Source organism: Pongo abelii, chromosome 3 (genome assembly GCF_028885655.2).
Source record: "Pongo abelii isolate AG06213 chromosome 3, NHGRI_mPonAbe1-v2.0_pri, whole genome shotgun sequence".
Lineage (NCBI taxonomy): Eukaryota > Metazoa > Chordata > Mammalia > Primates > Hominidae > Pongo > Pongo abelii.
The window spans coordinates 150375356-150392523 of NC_071988.2; the positions used below are offsets into that span (position 1 = coordinate 150375356).

Sequence of the window (17168 nt, forward strand, 5' to 3'; positions counted from 1 at the left end):
AAATTGAACTCATCATATTCCCACTGTCTCCGAGAATAAAAGTAAACACTAGAAAGACAGGGGTTTACTTGTCTCTACCATTATAGATCCTGAACTCAGTGCTCAATGAGCAACTGTTGGTTGAGTAAAAAAAGAAATCCACTCAATTCTCTAAGCCACAGACTTTGGAGTCATCTTTTACTCCAACTTCTCCTTCATCTCTGACATCTAACCCATCGAGTCTTGTCTACATTTAAATATGTTTCGTGGCAGAAACACACACACTCCCTCCGACATGCACACACACACAAAGTGAATTTTCAAGCAGCTTTAACACAGAAACTTAGCTGCTTTACCTCCTTTTTTTTGCTTCATTAACATTAGAACTAAACCAGTGGGAGAGTACCTCCCTCCCTGCTTCCTCTCCTGCCTCCCCACCAAGCCAGCTCTGCCTTAGAGAAAAGTGAACCCGGTTTTTCATTTGCTAATGATTTGGGCTCAGGTTATAATGGGCCATTAAGGTGAATTGTGGAAGAAAGTGGGGAAAAATGAAGCTTTCAGATGGAGGGATAAAGAAACTATGGGGTGGTGACCCCAGGATGCTAGGGAGGCCTGGGATCTGATCCAGGCCTTTTGGAAGAAGAAGGGTTGGAGCAGGACCCCCATGAGGGGTCCGAGTCCTCCCCAGGCACCGTCGGGGAGGCCTCCTCTGCTCAGCCGTGCTGCTTGAACCTCGGCTCTGGGTGCTGGGAGAGGACTTGGATCCCCCTGTACCAGGACTTCCACCTACTCACTGCCCATCAGGAGTTTTGCTTGTTTCCCCCACATGTTGCTTTCTGCCCAAAACACTGCCTCTGCCTTGTGGACACCCTCCTGACATGCCCCAGGGACTCTGTAAACCCCAGAGACATCCCCCAGGTACCCTTAGAGCAGCAGCTCCAGAACTGGGAGAGCTGGAGGCCTCTGAAGAGCTGAGACAATGTTAATGATGCCCTCATCACAGGGTGGTTTGTTTGCCTCTCTGCACTCCACAATCAACGACGACAGTTCAGCCTGCCTTCAACTGTCACCTAGCCTCCTAACTAGCCTTACTCTCTCCAGTCTACAAACCCACCGCCCTCCCAAGCCATCCAGTTTTCTACCCTGAAGCCAAAGGGCTCGTAAAAAGTCAGCATTTGGCCCCCATCCTCCTCCTCACTTGGCTGATGGCTTCGGGTTTCAGCTTTAGTGTCACTTATTTTTAGACCGACGTCTTCTTTGGCCACCCTCTTTCCACCAGGCAGATCAGGTGTATGCTATATGCCTCCCCCAAACCCTGGAGTTTATTGTAATCACTTTTTAATATTTTCTACTGGCCTGTGGACAGAGAATAGGACTACTTGCCTGTTTTACCTTGTCTCCAGTGCCTAGCCAGCCCTGTGCCTGGGACATACTAATTGCTTAACACATTTGTCTGAAGAATGAAGAAACATTAGACAAGAAAGTTCAGAAAACAGTTGGTTAGAGGTGGTAGGTGGGAGTGAGACCTACATAAGTGTTTTTCTGATTGAGTGTGGATCAGAACTACCAGGAAGGGTTGTTAAAACACAGATTGCCGGATCCCACTTTCTGTTTCAGTAGGTCTGGGGTGGGGCTGGAAATAATCCATTTCTGACAAGTTCTCAGGTGCTGCTGCTGATGATTAGAGCTTTATGAGTTACATCCGTTCTGTTGTTGGTAAGAAAAGGCTGGAGGGGTAGATCAGAGGACTTTCAGATAAAAAGAAGGGTAAGGTGGGATGTATAGACTTTGGAAATCTGAAAGGTAGTGGTCAAAATGGGAGATACTTGAGTTTGATAATAAAGACGGCAGAAATTTCCAGTAGTTGACAAGGTCCAGGGAGAGTAGCTATGAGAATGCATAGCCAAAGTAACCTGTGGAGGAAGGTATAATAACATAGAGGGGGTCAAAGACCTGAAATGCACAAACATTGCATAAAAGTATTTAATACCCAAATGGAAAAATTGAAAGATGTAAGTGAAAAGGAAGAATGTAAAAGGGAATGTGTGGCATCATTCCAATTTTATGAAAAATGCATAGAAAAAAAGACCAAAAAATGGACAATGTTTATAATAGTTATCCATATGGTTGTGTTTTATTACTTCATTTTTCTAAATTTTCAAAATTTCATTATCATGTATTCGTTTCATGGTTAGGGAAGAGCTTTACTTATTTTGAACCTCCTCAGCTTTGGTCATTTCCATCTGGTGGAATTATCTCCTCTTATCCCATTTCATACTTATTTCTCTTTGACATTTTTACTTTCACTAAAATTATGGAAATCAACAAAATTAAAACAACCAAAATGAAAAGCAAGCAAAGGATAACAAAAAGAAGGGGAAGAAAGAATCTCAAGAAAAAAAAAATTTAGTTGGTACTGACAGCAACAAGAAACAAATATTCCATATATTTGGAGGTTGTAATGACAAGCCTGGAGGAGCTAAAATGTTGTCCAGGACTGGTGACTTCATCAGCAGGTCAGACAGGGAATTCTAGTCCTAATCTCTTACCCTTCATCTCCTGTGTCACAGAGTTCAGACAGGTGTTGACTGTGTCTCTCAACTTTTCTTGTTCAGAATTATATGTACCATACATTAGGACAAGGGGTGTTAAAAAAAAAAAAAGAATTATATGTACTTATTCCTCTTTGAACTACATCCCTCCCTCATACAATATTACTCAAAAAAATTAATAAAAAGTTATTATTATTATTTTTTTGAGACGGAGTTTCGCTCTCGTTGCCCAGGCTGCAGTACAATGGTGCAATCTCGGCTCACTGCAACCTCCGCCTCCTGGGTTCAAGCGATTCTCCTGCTTCAGCTTCCCAAGTAGATGGGATTATAGGCATGCGCCACCACGCCTGGGTAATTTCTTTTTTTTTCTTTTTTTTTTTTGAGACGGAGTCTCGGTCTGTCACCCAGGCTGGAGTATAGTGGCGAGATCTCAGCTCACTGCAAACTCCGCCTCCCAGGTTCAAGCAATTCTTCTGCCTCAGCTTACCAAGTAGCTGGGATGACAGGTACGCGCCACCACGCCCAGCTAATTTTTGTATTTTTAGTAGAGACAGGGTTTCACCATGTCGGCCAGGCTGGTCTTGAACGCCTGACCTTGTGATCCGCCTGCCTTGGCCTCCCAAAGTGCTGGGATTACAGGCGTGAGCCACCGTGCCTGGCCAATTTTTATATTTAGTAGAGATGGGTTTTCACCATGTTGGTCAGGCTGGTCTCAAACTCCTGACCTCAAGTGATCCACCCGCCTCAGCCTCCCAAAGTGCTGGGATTACAGGCGTGAACCACCATGCCCGGTTGAAAAATAAAAAGTTATTTTTTATCATTTAGTTATTAGAATTATTTTTAGAAATAACAATCTAAGCCTTCTTTAGTAAGAAGACATTTTTGGCACAAAATTCCAAAAAATTAAAGTACATGCAAATAAACTTTTAGGATACAACCCATTTTATCCAAGATTACCCTTTTACAATAAAAAAAAAAAAAAATTCTTCTCTCTGGGTCCAGGCGCAGTGGCTCACGCCTATTATCCCAGCACTTTGGGAGAGCAAGGAGGGCGGATCGCTTGAGCTCAGGAGTTTGAGACCAGTCTGGGAAACATGGTGAAATCCTGTCTCTACAAAAAATACGAAAAATTAGTCAGGTGTGGTGGTTCACGCCTGTGTTCCCAGCTACTTTGGAGGCTGAGGTGGGGGGATTGCTTGAGCCCTGGAGGTGGAGGCTGCACTGAGCCATGTTGGGACCACTGAACTCCAGCCTGGGTGGCAGAGTGAGACCCCGATCTTGAAAAAAAAAAAAAATTATCTCGTCGGAATGTATACCAACTGACAGTGGTATTTGCCAGTAAGAATTTCTTGCTCATTTCCCTAAAGGAATTAGATAATACAGGACTTTAGTGTATGCATCCCTTCATTTCAAATATGAACAATTCTGAATCTCTTATCAAGGCCTTATAATTCTTTACCTACAGAGAAGTAGATGAAATGAAATGACTAAGTAAACATTCAGAGGTTTAATCAAGTCTGGTTTCAAAGTCAGGAATATGAATATAAATATCCAAATTTCTATTTCATAAAACCCCATTATTATGGAAGAAAATAATTAAACTGTTTATGACTACAGCAGAATGTACAGGATATATAGAATTGTAATTATCACTACGAACAGGAAAGACTAGAATCTTGATATTTCGATTACACTGAGTACCTTGTAGCTATTTTGTTGAATGTCTTTTCATCTCTGATAATAAGGTGTGAATTAAAAAGAACTATTCCAGAGACTAGGAAATGACGATCCGGAATGATTTGGCAAGGTAAGACAGTAAGTGACAAAGTGGAATCAGAAACTCGCTTTCCTAATTGCCAGCTTAGTACTTCTTATTCTAGGCTGTATTATCTGTGCTGCCGCAAGGCAAACCATATCATTGCCTTTCCCATTTTAGAAATAGGTTGTATAGGAGTTTCCTTTGTGGTCTGATGGCAAGAGACACCTATTATTTAAGAAATGCCAACTGCTGATCATTGATGACAAAATATTTTTACATGTTCCTTATGGATTCAAGTTGTCCGCCATTTCTTCAAATAATCATCACGTTTCTAAGTTTGGTAAGAAAATCAGAAATGACTGAATGTTAAAGAGAAAGGGGCCTTAGACATTATTTTTCCTATCATCTGAGTGGGGAAACTAAAGCCCAAAGAGTCATATTGGGAGTTGGTGGGAGTCTCCTGACTTCTTGTCCAGGGCTATTTATAGCACATAGCACTGTTTCAGTTGATGAGTATTCTGAAGCCATGGCATAATTGAGACTCTGTACACGGCACCTTCAGTCCTGTTCAATGTGTCAGTGTGGGGAATTTCTGTGCCATTTTATCCCTTTATTTTTGTCATCCATTTTATTCAATACTTTCGTTGGTGCCTGATGTTTTTGATAGAAAAAGCAAGTACAAGAGTAAGCAGCAAATGTGACTTAAAATTTTTTTTTTTTTGAGACAGAGTCTCGCTCTGTCGCTCAGGCTAGAGTGCAGTGGCGTGATCTCGGCTCACTGCAAGCTCCGCCTGCCGGGTTCACGCCATTCTCCTGCCTCAGCCTCCCCAGCAGCTGGGACTACAGGCGCCTGCCACCACGCCCGGCTAATTTTTTGTATTTTTAGTAGAGACGGGGTTTCACCGTGTTAGCCAGGGTGGTCTGGATCTCCTGACCTCGTGATCCGCCCGCCTCTGCCTCCCAAAGTGCTGGGATTACAGGCATGAGCCACCGCGCCCAGTCGGCAAAAATTTTCTTAACATGAATGCGTGAAGTAAGGCTGTTTGGAATTTAGAAAAATTGCAATTTTTGATGGAGAGAAAACCAAGAAAGAGTTGAGTGATGGCCGAGGGAGTGGACAACCTCCTACTGCCAGGGCCTCTACTCCTGAACTGTTATGAGGTTGCCTGATTACTCTTAACAACCCTTCAGGTTAGGGGCCAGCTGTTAATTTTATTACCAGGGAAGAAACTGAGGCTCAGATAAAGTTCTTTTATCCCACAGGCACACAAACTGGTAACTGATAGAGCCAGATCCAGCCATGTCTGGCTACAAAGCCTGTGTACTTTAACTTCTACAGTGAGTATGTGCAAGGTGAACCAATAAAAATAACAATAACTGAAGTGCAATACTAAGAATAGTAATAATGATAGTTAACACAGTGCTTTACATGTGTGGTCGCTTTGAACAGGATTAAGTGAACACATGAATAGGACTGGCAGGGAGTCTTTCTACTCTTCATTAGTGAAACAGGAGAGGACACATACAGTAGTTAGGATTTCCATTGGCTTATTTTGTTTTCTGAAAAATAACTGAAAGGCTCAATTAGTTTTGTTTTGTCGCATTTATCAGTTTATAATGTTCTGGATGTGGGTCTGGATGTGGGTGGTTGGGCTGGTGTGGGATTACATGAAATCAAACCTGATATATTCAGAAAGATTCTACCTGTGGATACATATGGCTTTTGGGTTCGATATTCAATTTTGTAATTAGTGATCACTGTTCCTATTTTTTTTTTTTTTTTTTTTGAGACGGAGTTTCGCTCTTGTTGCCCAGGCTGGAGTGCAATGGCGCATTATCAGCTCATCACAACCTCCACCTCCCAGGTTCAAGCGATTCTCCTGCCTCAGCCTCCCCAGTAGCTGGGGTTACAGGCACGTACCACCATGCCCGGCTAATTTTGTATTTTTTAGTAGAGACAGGGTTTCTCCATGTTGGTCAGGCTGGTCTCAAACTGCCGACCTCAGGTGCCGCCCACCCAGGCCTCCCAAAGTGCTGGGATTACAGGCGTGAGCCACCGCGCCCGCCCTGAATGGGAGTTTTTAATCCGTACTTTTTTCTCATTGAAGTTGAATGTCATATACCCCTCTATTTCCCTAGGCGAATCCATGAAAGAAGTATGTTGCCCCCTCTATATGAAAAAGCAAGCTTGTCTTCTGCAGAAAATCAGTAACCACTCATTTTTACACATACATACCCCCCAAATGAATCTCTGATGACTGATCTGATACTAGTCTGCAATTCTAGTTTTAGCGTTAGGCTCACTCCTCGTATTTGGGAGATGTCCGATTCTGTAGTAATGTGTAACATAAAGTGGTGTCAATTTATAAATAATATCTTCTAATGGATTAATGCTCATTTGCAATGATCACTTCCATACAAATTTAGGTAAAGATGTTATTCAGAATTGGATTACCTATATTTAAAAATGTCATCCTAATGTGCAATTCCCTAAAACTGTTACTACAAACAACTATTTTGCCACTCAGCCTAAAAATAAAACCTTTCACCCAAATGACATATCTTAATAGCCGTATTTTAATCTACGTAATTTTGAACTATTCTGAAAGAATCCATTTCTAGATGTCAGACAAGAGTTGAAACTGGGACAGCAGTTTGAAGGCGCTAATTTAAAAACCCACTTCCCTGCTTGGAGACACCTCAAGAATTTCTAGGCTCACAAGGTGGGTGAAGTAAGTAAAGAGACTAAGAGCTGAACAGTGCCGTTCTTTGCGAGCCCCTACTGGCGCAGGCTGAGCCGGCTGCGGCGAGGACTGCGAAGAGTTAACGAGGGACCGAGCCCCCAGCGCCGCGGGCTTCCCGCATGCTCCCTCCGCCCTCCCGTCCCCACCCTCTCCGTTTTGGCAAGGGATTAAAGTGCTCCCCCCTGTGGCAGCAGTGACCCAGAAATGAGTTTGATTCACATAGTCCTTCCTCCATAACAAGCCAAACGCCAGACCGAGAGTGCCTCCGTGCGCGAGTGCCCGGTGTGTGCGCGCCGGCAAGAGCAGGGGCCCGCCCGGCTCCCCGCCCGCCCGCCGCGGCCCGAACTCATGCAGCTCCGAGAAAGCGAGCGGCGCCCAGCCCAGCGCCTCGGCCGAACCCCTCCGCAGCAGGTACGCGCGCGGGCCGCGGGGGGCGCGCGGGGTGGGCGCGCCGCGCGTGTGTCCGCGTGTGGGTCCGTGTGCGCGTCCCGGTCCCGCGGCGGCGGCGGCGGCGGCGGCGGCGGCGGCGGCGGCTGCAGGACGAGCCGAGAGGCTCAGCCATATTTGATGGTTTTGTTGCTTTGCTCGGGAGTTCTCGGGAGTAATTTAATGCCGAAGGTCGCTGCCTAGTGGAAATAATATAGTACGTCATTAATATGGCGCCAAAAGATTGGGTTCTCGATATGTAGCGAGGAGGGAGGGAGGCAGCCGCTGAGCGCAGCGTTACTATCCCACCAGTAACTTGGGCACTGCCGGGGCGGGGGCCAGAGGAGGAGGAGGAGAGGATGATTTTTGGATCCTGAAAATTGATCTATGTTGGATCAGTAAGTTTTATTATGATTTTTTTTTTCAAATTTGGGGGGCTGAAGACTTAGAGCTATTTCTTCTTTTGGATTTGCGAGGAACATGCGGTTTTCAGGCGAATCATCAATTAAACGCGTTTAGGAGCAGAAGCCCAGTTTAAGTTGGCTTTAGTTTATAGGTTTTTTTTTTTTTTTTTTTAGAAAGCCAAAGTGCATTAGGCTGCATGAAAGTGGAAAGCATAGTAGCAACTTGGTAGACAGATGGCAATGGCAGAACGCTGGTTCGCGTACATATATGAATCCAGAGTGTGTGAGACCGTGTGTGTGGTGGGACTGTATTTGTCCAAACATAGGTGTGCGTAGGTACATCTGTGTGTGGTGGCCGCAGCCCTGGCTCTTGTCACCGCGTCACCACATGTGCAAAATATTCATTGCATCAATTCAAGGGCAGTGAGAGGGGGTGGGGGTGGGGGTGGAGGGACAGTTTGGCAATTAGATTCTTCCGAATTGGGCTTCCAGTGATCAGATCTTTTACTCACAGCGCGACTGCTTGTAAAGTGTAAAACCCCTTAATCGATGAAATGGGGTAGGAGTTGGCGTTGGTAGAGCAAAGTACCGATTAATCATGAACTTAAAGGGGATTGCAAATTGCAACCTTTTGGCACCATCTGCAAATTGTGGGGGTGGGGTCTCTTGGTCTCCTTGCCTTCCTTAAATGAACGTGTAGTGTGTACCCCGGGACTGCAAGTTGCAGAGCCCTTCAGTGCACGTGTCTTGTGCCTGTGAGTCTGTGTTTGCGAGTTGGGGGCTGTTGTTCGGTAGCCAGCAGGCTTTCCGGGTTGCTCGGCATTGGCTTGCAAATGCGGGAGAGGGATGGAATGTGGAATGTTGACCGGGGAACCGAATCCTGTCGGAACGGTCCCATTTGCTGGAGAAATTCGATCCCTTCCACCTCCTTCCCGCTCCCCCCCGCCCGCCTTCGGGCAGGAGGCGGGGCTGAGGACGCGGCTGCTGCTCAAAGTGGCGGAGCGCGGCGGCGGGAGGCAGGTGCACGGCACCCGCCAGTGGGGGTGCCTCAACTTCCGCGGGCGTTTAAATAGCAGCCTCTCTCCCCTCCCACCGGTAATAGGTGACCTGGCGGCCGAGGGCGGCGGGGGAGGGAACCGGGGGAGCCTCGGGAGCGAGCCTTCGCGGCACGTGGGCAGGTGCTGGGTGGCCCTGGGGCCAACTTTTGTAGCCCGCCTCTGGCGTTTGAGGAGAGGCGGCCCAGTGTGGAAATGGGGGGCGGGCGGCGGCCGAGGCGCTGCTTCTCCGCCGCGGCCGGAGCGTCACCTAACGGTCCCAGCTGCGCCGCCCGGGCCGGGGTGGGGGGTTGCGGGGGCGGGGACGCCCGGCCCGCCGCGCCCGCCCCGCACAAAGCCCGCGGCGCGGGGGTGGCCGCCGCGCCCCCGCCCCGGGAACGGCCCGAAGCCCGACGCGGTCCCCGCGCCGGTTCCGGCGGTCGGCCGCAGGCGTTTGTTTGTTGGTTCCGCGCCGCCTTCCTCGCCGGATGGCTTCCTGTGACAGAGGTGATACACAGTTTCCAGAACTGTCTGGGGGCGGGAGCGGGAGCGGGAGCCGAGCCCGCTCGGAGCTCCTCGCCGCCGCCGCCGCTGCCGCTCCCATCTTAAAACCGTTTCTCGCCGGCGCGCCCGCCCCAGCCCGAAGGTGCCGCCCCGGAGGGACTTGGGGAGGGGGACGGCGCGGCCGTTTCCAGCGGCGCAAGTGGCTTCTGGACGCGAGGGAGCGTTTGATTTGCAACTGGGGCCGAGCGGATTGGTGCAGCTGGCGGCGGCGGGGCGGGAGGAGCTGCGGCGGCGGGGGGTGGCCACTTTCAAATGGAGAGGGCGGCGGCGGCGGGGACGCCGCTGCGGAGGGAGCGGGGCTTGGTTGCGCCACGAGAAGGTGTCATCACTGCACCGGGGCTAATTCCGGCGGAGGTGCCGGGAGTTACTTTCCCCTCCTCCCGCGCTGTTGTTTCTGTCGCCTCGGGAGTAGGAGGAGGAGGAGGAGGAGGATTGGGAGAGAGGGAGGGGGCGGCGCCGCGCGGAGCCGCGGCCCTGCGCATTCCCCGGCGGGCGGCGGGAGCCGCGCGGAGCGTTCGCTGCTGCGGGGCGTCGGCCCAGCTCCCCCACAACCCCGGGGTGCCCCCCTTGCTGGGATCCTCAGCCTTCTCACGTCCCCCCCTCACTCCGCCACTCTCCCACGAGAGCTCCTCATTCTCGAGTCCTCAACCCCAGCTCGGCGCGTCCCGGGTCTCCCCCCGCCCCAGGTTTCCCCCCCGCGCCGGGCTCTGCTGGCCCCAGGTTTCCCACCCCAAGCAGGCAGGGGCGGCCGCAGTCCCGGTGCCGGTGAATGCTGAGAGCAAACAAAAAAGCGGGCGATTTAAATATGCCTTCGAAACCCGTTAGGAATGCGTCGTCATCCGGAGACCGTTTAAAAGGAGCTTTAGCTTGCCTTCTAGTAACGAGAGGGCTGGCGCCCTGCCTCGCTTCGGCAGGGGCGAGGGGCTGTCGCCCTCTATTTGCCCCGGCCAAGAGGCAATTTAAATTTTCTTTTGTAAAATGACAGCTGCAGTGAAGGACCTGAGACAGCTACGTTTTCAGGAAAGTAGGAGAGGATCTGAGGTTTCCATTAATGGGAATGCTTAGGGGGTTCTTTCCCAAAGGTTTTTTGATTAGGTGAACTATTTTTCCTTTTTATAATACCCGCCATGAAGGCTGGCTCTCTTGCTACTTGTAGCTCAAGGCTAATACCTTTCAAAGCTAATGAACTAGTTTTAAGATAGAAGGAAATTATTTCCCTGAAAGCTGATTTAGGTAGTGACTCCCCAGTGGTTACAGATTTTATAGTAAGTTGCATTTTGATCAAATCACAACTGATCAAGATTTAATCACTTACAGGTGGAGAAAGGAAGCATTCAATATGTCCATACTTGCATTGAGTCAACACTTTTGATGTAATAATTTGTTGTAGGTGGGCAACATATGTGCGGGGAGTTGAATGGGGTGTTTTGTGAGTAACACTCTTAGCAAGTACATGCAACCCAGAATTTTTATTGTCCTTTTATCCCAAAGATCTTAGTCTCATTTAATTACGGTCACTTTTTTTTTTTCCTTGAGACAGAGTCTTTCGCTCTGTCACCCAGGCTGGAGTGCAGTGGCATGATCTTAGCTCACTGCAACCTCCGCCTCCTGGGTTCAAGCGATTCTCCTGCCTCAGCCCCCTGAGTAGCTGGGACTACAGGCGCGTGCCACCACGGCTGGCAATTTTTTTTTTGTATTTTTAGTAGACACGGGGTTTCACCATATTAGCCAGGCTGGTCTCGAACTCCTGACCTCGTGATCCGCCCGCCTCAGCCTCCCAAAGTGCTGGGATTACAGGCGTGAGCCACCGCGCCCAGCCTGCTTACAGTCACTTGTAAATCAGATGACTTTCTGCTTGGTATTTTGCTGACTTCTTCAAAGTTTGCATACTTCTATAAGTGTCTATTACTTGGCATTGTCATTTTAATGTGTAGAATAAATATAATTTTAAGCTGTTTAAGTGTTAGGTTCCCTCCTATTTTCTTTCGTTCCTATTTAGCAGAGATAATGGGAGTGTCTGAAAGTGAGGTAGAACTTGAACTTGATTCTACCTTTAAGATTACAGACTGCTTGCTCGTAAAAGTTGGGTTGGTTGCACATATATTTTAGCTTTAACAAAGGTAGATATGTGTTCATTTAAAAGAAAAAAAAACCCCACCTTCTTAGTTCTCCCCGCTTCACTTGACTGGTTTTCTGCTTGTAAACCAGTGCTTTGCTTACATTGGTTATCAAGGTTGAAAGAGTAGCTATACAGGGACAGCGATGAAAAGTATGTGTCTGAGTGAAACTAGAGGGAGAAAACCTATTGGAGTTTGAGGAAATGTGTTTTGTTGCTTAGCCTGGGTGGTTGGGGAAGAAAGATGACTTAAAAAACAAACTTGGAGGACTAGGTGAGAGTAAAAGCAGATTTCCATTGTGTCTTACGTATAGTAGGCACGTGATCGATATTGATTTTTGACTTTAAGGAGCTGTTAAAAAGTTATTACACAAGTAGTGTTACATGTACGTTTTTGAAAATTAGAAAATACAAGGAAACAAATATAAAAACAAATTGCTACCATCCATAGATGACTACTGTATTACTTTTCAGAGAATTTTCTATGCATGTACATGTGTGTTTTAATAAAAATGAGATATATGTATATACCATCTGTAAGGGTTTTTTTTTTTTTTTTGAGACAAAGTTTTGCTCTTGTTGCCCAGGCTGGAGTGCAATGGTGGGATCTCACTGCAACCTATGCCTCCCAGGTTCAAGCGATTCTCCTGCCTCAGCCTCCTGAGTAGCTGGGATTACAGGCTCCCGCCACCACGCCCAGCTAATTTTTTGTATTTTTAGTAGAGACGGGTTTTCACCATGTTTGCCAGGCTGGTCTTGAACTCCTGACCTCAGGTGGTCCACCCGCCTCGGCCTCCCAAAGTGCTGGGATTACACACGTGAGCCACCGCACCCAGCTCTAAGGACCTTTTTTTTTCTGTCAGCTAGCTTGGTTAGTTTTAATATAATCTATTACTGTGACATGTCCAGATTTCCCCATTTAGCCCCAGAATGTAATACAGAAGCTTTGTCTAAACCACTGCCTAATAAAGGACCATTTATTGCATTTGGTTGTTTCCCTTAAGTAGATTTTAATCTTAAGTAACTTTTTTTTTTTTTTTTTTTGAGACGGGGTCTTTCTCTGTCGCCCAGACTGGAGTGCAGTGGTGCGATCTCGGCTCACTGCAAGCTCGGCCTCCTTGTAAGCTCTGCCTCCCGGGTTCACGCCATTCTCCTGCCTCAGCCTCCTGAGTAGCTGGGACTACAGGCGCCCGCCACCACACCCGGCTAATTTTTTTGTATTTTTAATAAGACGGGGTTTCACCGTGTTAGCCAGGATGGTCTCGATCTCCTGACCTCGTGATCCGCCCGCCTCGGCCTCCCAAAGTTCTGGAGTTACAGGCGTGAGCCACCGCGCCCGGCAATCTTAAGTAACTTTTTGACAGAATATCTGACACTGAAGAGGCAAGCCTTTGGAAATAAAGTTGCCTGGATTTTAAAAAAGCAGGAAATCAAAATGGTATTTATTATAATTTGGAAATCTTAGATTTGGAGATCATCTGCTTGCTTGATGTTACTTTCCACAGACTTGTTGGAAAAAGATTTATCAGATGTTTGTGTTTCAGTACTGAGGTGGTTGGAACAATAAACATCAAGATATCAAACACGGATTACATCCTGTCTCTTTAGGGTTTGGTCAGAGTGAAGAGGAGGCATAGGAATCTGTCACGGTTCTGCTTGCTTCTTTACTTTCTTGTTTGTGAAGCTCTTCCCTGTCATTTAGTATTATGGGGCACCTGTTACAGCATTACAGTTAATGGTCTGTCAGAATTTGTATTATAAAACTGGTTTTCCTATGAGGTTTATAAAACAGATATCTTGTAGAGGGAAATATGACATATTAGCGAACACACCTTGCTTTTTATTTGGGTTGGCATTAAGAGGTTTAGCTTGATTGTTAAAACAGTGAAAGTTACGTCACGTTTAAACTTATTTCCTCCCTTGTACAAGCCTTTAGAGAATTGGCACCATATTCAACAATACTTTTTTTTTTTTAAACATGAAGGGTGGGTTTGCTTGGAGTTTCTAGTTTCTTAGGAGGTATCAGCAATCTTAAATTAGGAAAGTATTTTAATTCCTGAGACAGGTAAGTTGTTTCCTTAAAAGTCTTAAAGTTAAATCTGTTTTCTCCGTTTTCAGGTCTTTGCAGCACTTTATATGACCATGTATTTACAATCTGGACAATTACTATGTTTGTTCTTTTTATGTTTGTGGAATGTAATATCTCAGAAAGTTGAGATTTAATTGAGTCTATTGTCCTTTGCCTAGTGTATTTCTCATATGAAAACTTTGGTTTGTGAGCATGAGGTTGTAAGCATTATTTTGATTTTTTCTTTTTTTGCAGTTCGTAGCCCTGATGAAGCAAGTTACTCTGCTCTCCTAATAAATGCAAGAAAATGACCTTGGAGGGCCTTTTTAATTACACATAGAAGTGACAATTTGTAAGTTTAAGGTTGGGTGTCATGGAACAGAATGGAAGAAATTGACGAAACTTTGGCTATGATGGGGCCTTTCCTAGCGCAGGACTTGAATGATTATTAAGGATCCTTTCCTCACCTCAAAGCACAAACATAAAGATTACCAGACTTGGAATGGAAAGCCTTTATCACTAGGAAAGGGGCCATATATTTTTACATTTAATCCCTTAGACTCATAGTATACGATGTGCACACAGTAAATGTTCAGTGACCAAATTTTGGTTACTCTAAAACGAATTCAGTATTTACTTTTTGCCTTTGGTTTTTCAGGTAGAGGTAAGACATAATGTGATAGAGAGCAGTTGAAGAAAGTTAATTTTTAAAACCTTAGATTTTTTTGGGCTTACTTGTTGAGCGAAGTAAACTACAGTTTTCTCTCTCTCTCTTTTTTTTTTTTTTGAGACAGGTTCTTGCTCTGTCACCCAGGGTGGAGTGCAGTGGTGGGATCTCGGCTCGCTGCAATGGGTTCAAGTGAGTCAGCCTCCGGAGTAGCTGGGATCACAGGCGCATGCCACCGTGCCTGGCTAATTTTTGTATTTTTTAGTAGAGACGGGGTTTCACCATGTTGGCCAGGCTGGTCTCAAACTCCTGACCTCAAGTGATCCACCTACCTCGGCCTCCCAAAGTGCTAGATTACAGGTGTGAGCCACCGTGACTGGCTAGTTTTCTATTACTTCGAAAGCACTCACAATTGGCATCTGTCTGTCTGTGTTTTTTGTTAGAGAGATGAGGTTTCATTATGTTGCTCAGGTTGCCCAGGCTAGTCTTGAACTCCAGAGCTGAGTCCTCCTGCCCTGGCTTCCTGAGTAGCTGGGATTACAAGTGTGCACCCGTGTGGCTGGTGGCAGTAATGTTTTAAACTATTGTTTAAAATGGCAGTAATGTTTTAAACTATTGATCATTTAGTGTCTCTTGTGCAGGAGATTTTATTAATTTGAGAATTCATGGCATCTTCCATGAGAGTTTATAAGCACTTACTTTAAGTGAAGATTTCAGTGGTGTGGGTCCACACTGAGGCATAAAATAATCTTTTTTTTTGTTTGTTTGTTTGTTTCCCACTTACACCAGGGTAAGGAACAAGAAATAGCAATGTTATTAGCAAGTTGCTTGAGGTTGAACTTCATGGCTTGCTTTAATTTAGCACAAAGTACACTAAATGCAATTTAAAATTTTTATTGATTACTCTTTGTCGTCTTTATGAGCATCAGTTATTTCCATGTGGAAATGCAATGATGCACTTAACATATAGAGGCTGAGTGTTGGTGGTTTGTAACTTTTTAAGTTGGGGACACTTGAAACTGAAACCCATGGAAGCTCTCCCCCAGAAAACTTGGGTGTTTCCTTAAGCACATCCTTGGATTCTAGTTTAAGTGTTTAAATTCTGGTGACTTCTTTTTATGATTTCTCTGTGATCCTTTTACTGCCACTGTTACCATGTATTGTAGTTAAAATGCCTGTTGAGAACAGTGATTTTTCTGCTTATTGGTCATTAACTTGAAAATCAAATAAGAAGCTTGTTAGAAGTTTTTAAAACTTGTGTACACTAGCTCCAAGTAGGAGCCTCAGGGGTTTTCTTTTGAGAAAAACCCACTGGTTTTACTGTGGCCTTTATTTAAGTTGCTTAGAGGTCTCCTCAATGCCCTCCTTTTGATTATTGCCTATTCTAGTTAGGGACTTCTTTTTTTTTTTTTTTTTTGAGATAGAGTCTCGCTCTGTTACGCAGGATGGAGTGCAGTGGCATGATCTAGGCTCACTGCAACCTCTGTCTCCTGGGTTCAAGCAATTCTCCTGCCTCAGCCTCCTGAGTAGCTGGGATTACAGGTATGTGCCACCATGCCCAGCTAATTTTTGTATTTTTAGTAGAGACGAGGTTTCACCATGTTGGCCAGGCTGGTCTCAAACTCTTGACCTCAGGTGATGCACCCGCCTCAGCCTCCCCAAGTGCTGGGATTAGAAATGTGAGCCACCATGGCCGGCCATAGTTAGGGACTTCTTAAGGAGTGATTGTGTCTGATCCTTAATTTTGTAAGCTTTCGGGTGCTTGTCCAGCACCTGGTAATTGATTGACATTGAACTAAACACACATAATGGTGGTTTATAAACATCATACTACTGATCGGTTGATTTATAGGACAGATCAGTTGCCTTTCTCTGTAAAGAGCCAGGTAGTCAATATTTTAGGTTTTGTGGGTCATATGGTCTGTCACAACTGCTCAAGTCTGCAGTTGTGCCAGAGCAACCATGGGCAAAATGAATGTGAACGTGATATTTATGGATATAGAAATGTAAAATTTTTATAAACTTCGTATGTCATGAAATGTTCTTTGGCCCTCTGCCCTCAACCATTTAAATATGTGAAAACCACTCTTAGCTGAAAAACCATACAGAAACAGGCTGTTGACCCCTGATTGGTTGGTTGATTGATTGATTTGAGACAGGGTCTCACCCTGTTGTCCAAGCTGGAGTGCAGTGGTGTAAATTCCAGGGCTCACTTGATCCTCCCATCTCAGCCTTCCCAGTAGCTGGGACTGCAGGCATCCCCCACCAGGCCTGGCTAGTTTTTTGTATTTTTTGTAGAGATGGGGTTTGCTATGTTTCTTTATTCTCGAACTCCTGAGCTCAAAGGTTCTGCCTACTTTGGCCATCACTCCCTGGCCTCCCCAGATTTATAGTAAGACACAGCAGCTACTTGATTGTTTCTGCTGGTGGCTGAGCTCCCTTCTAGGAACCTGAAAATACAAGTTGAAATTAGAAGTTTGTTTGGAGGTAGTTGGCCACCCTGAGGGCTGTGGATTGTTTTTGTTTCGCTCTTCTTGCCCAGGCTGGAGTGCAATGGTGGTTTTTTTTTGGGGGGCAGGGTCTCTGTTGCTCAGGCAGTAGTGCAGTGGCATGATCACGGCTCAGCAACCTCCTTGTCTCAGGCAGTTCTCCTGCCTTAGCTTCTGGAGTAGCTGGGATTCTGATCCTAGATCCCTTTTGAGGATAAAATGGGTAAGAACAAATACCTTGGTCATCTCTCACACCCTCCAGGGGGGTCAAGCTAAGAAGCCCTGTGTAAGAGGATATGTATTATAAGATTGGGTTCCACTACAGAGGGAGATAATGTCAAGTAGGGTGTATGTGTCACAGCAATC

The 17168-nt window shown here is 46.0% G+C and overlaps 1 protein-coding gene across 7 annotated transcripts in view; it reads left to right on the top strand.

Annotated features, from left to right (window-relative positions):
- Positions 1-7234: 7234 nt before the first annotated feature.
- The window catches only part of JADE1 (jade family PHD finger 1), a 64732-nt gene continuing 54798 nt past the window's right edge, over positions 7235-17168 (top strand). The window contains exon 1 of one of the 7 annotated variants that reach the window (XM_002815136.4): positions 7235-7445. Coding sequence is in view for 1 of the 7 variants with exons in the window: in XM_054554493.2 (XP_054410468.1) it covers positions 9387-9405 (19 nt within the window). In the remaining 6 variants the exon portion in view is untranslated. Of the gene's footprint in view, positions 7446-7560; positions 7678-7736; positions 7859-8870; positions 8967-9270; positions 9406-12638; positions 13999-17168 lie in introns of those variants that run through there. The other 6 variants (XM_054554495.2, XM_002815135.4, XM_024245914.3 and 3 more) reach the window with 6 other exon arrangements.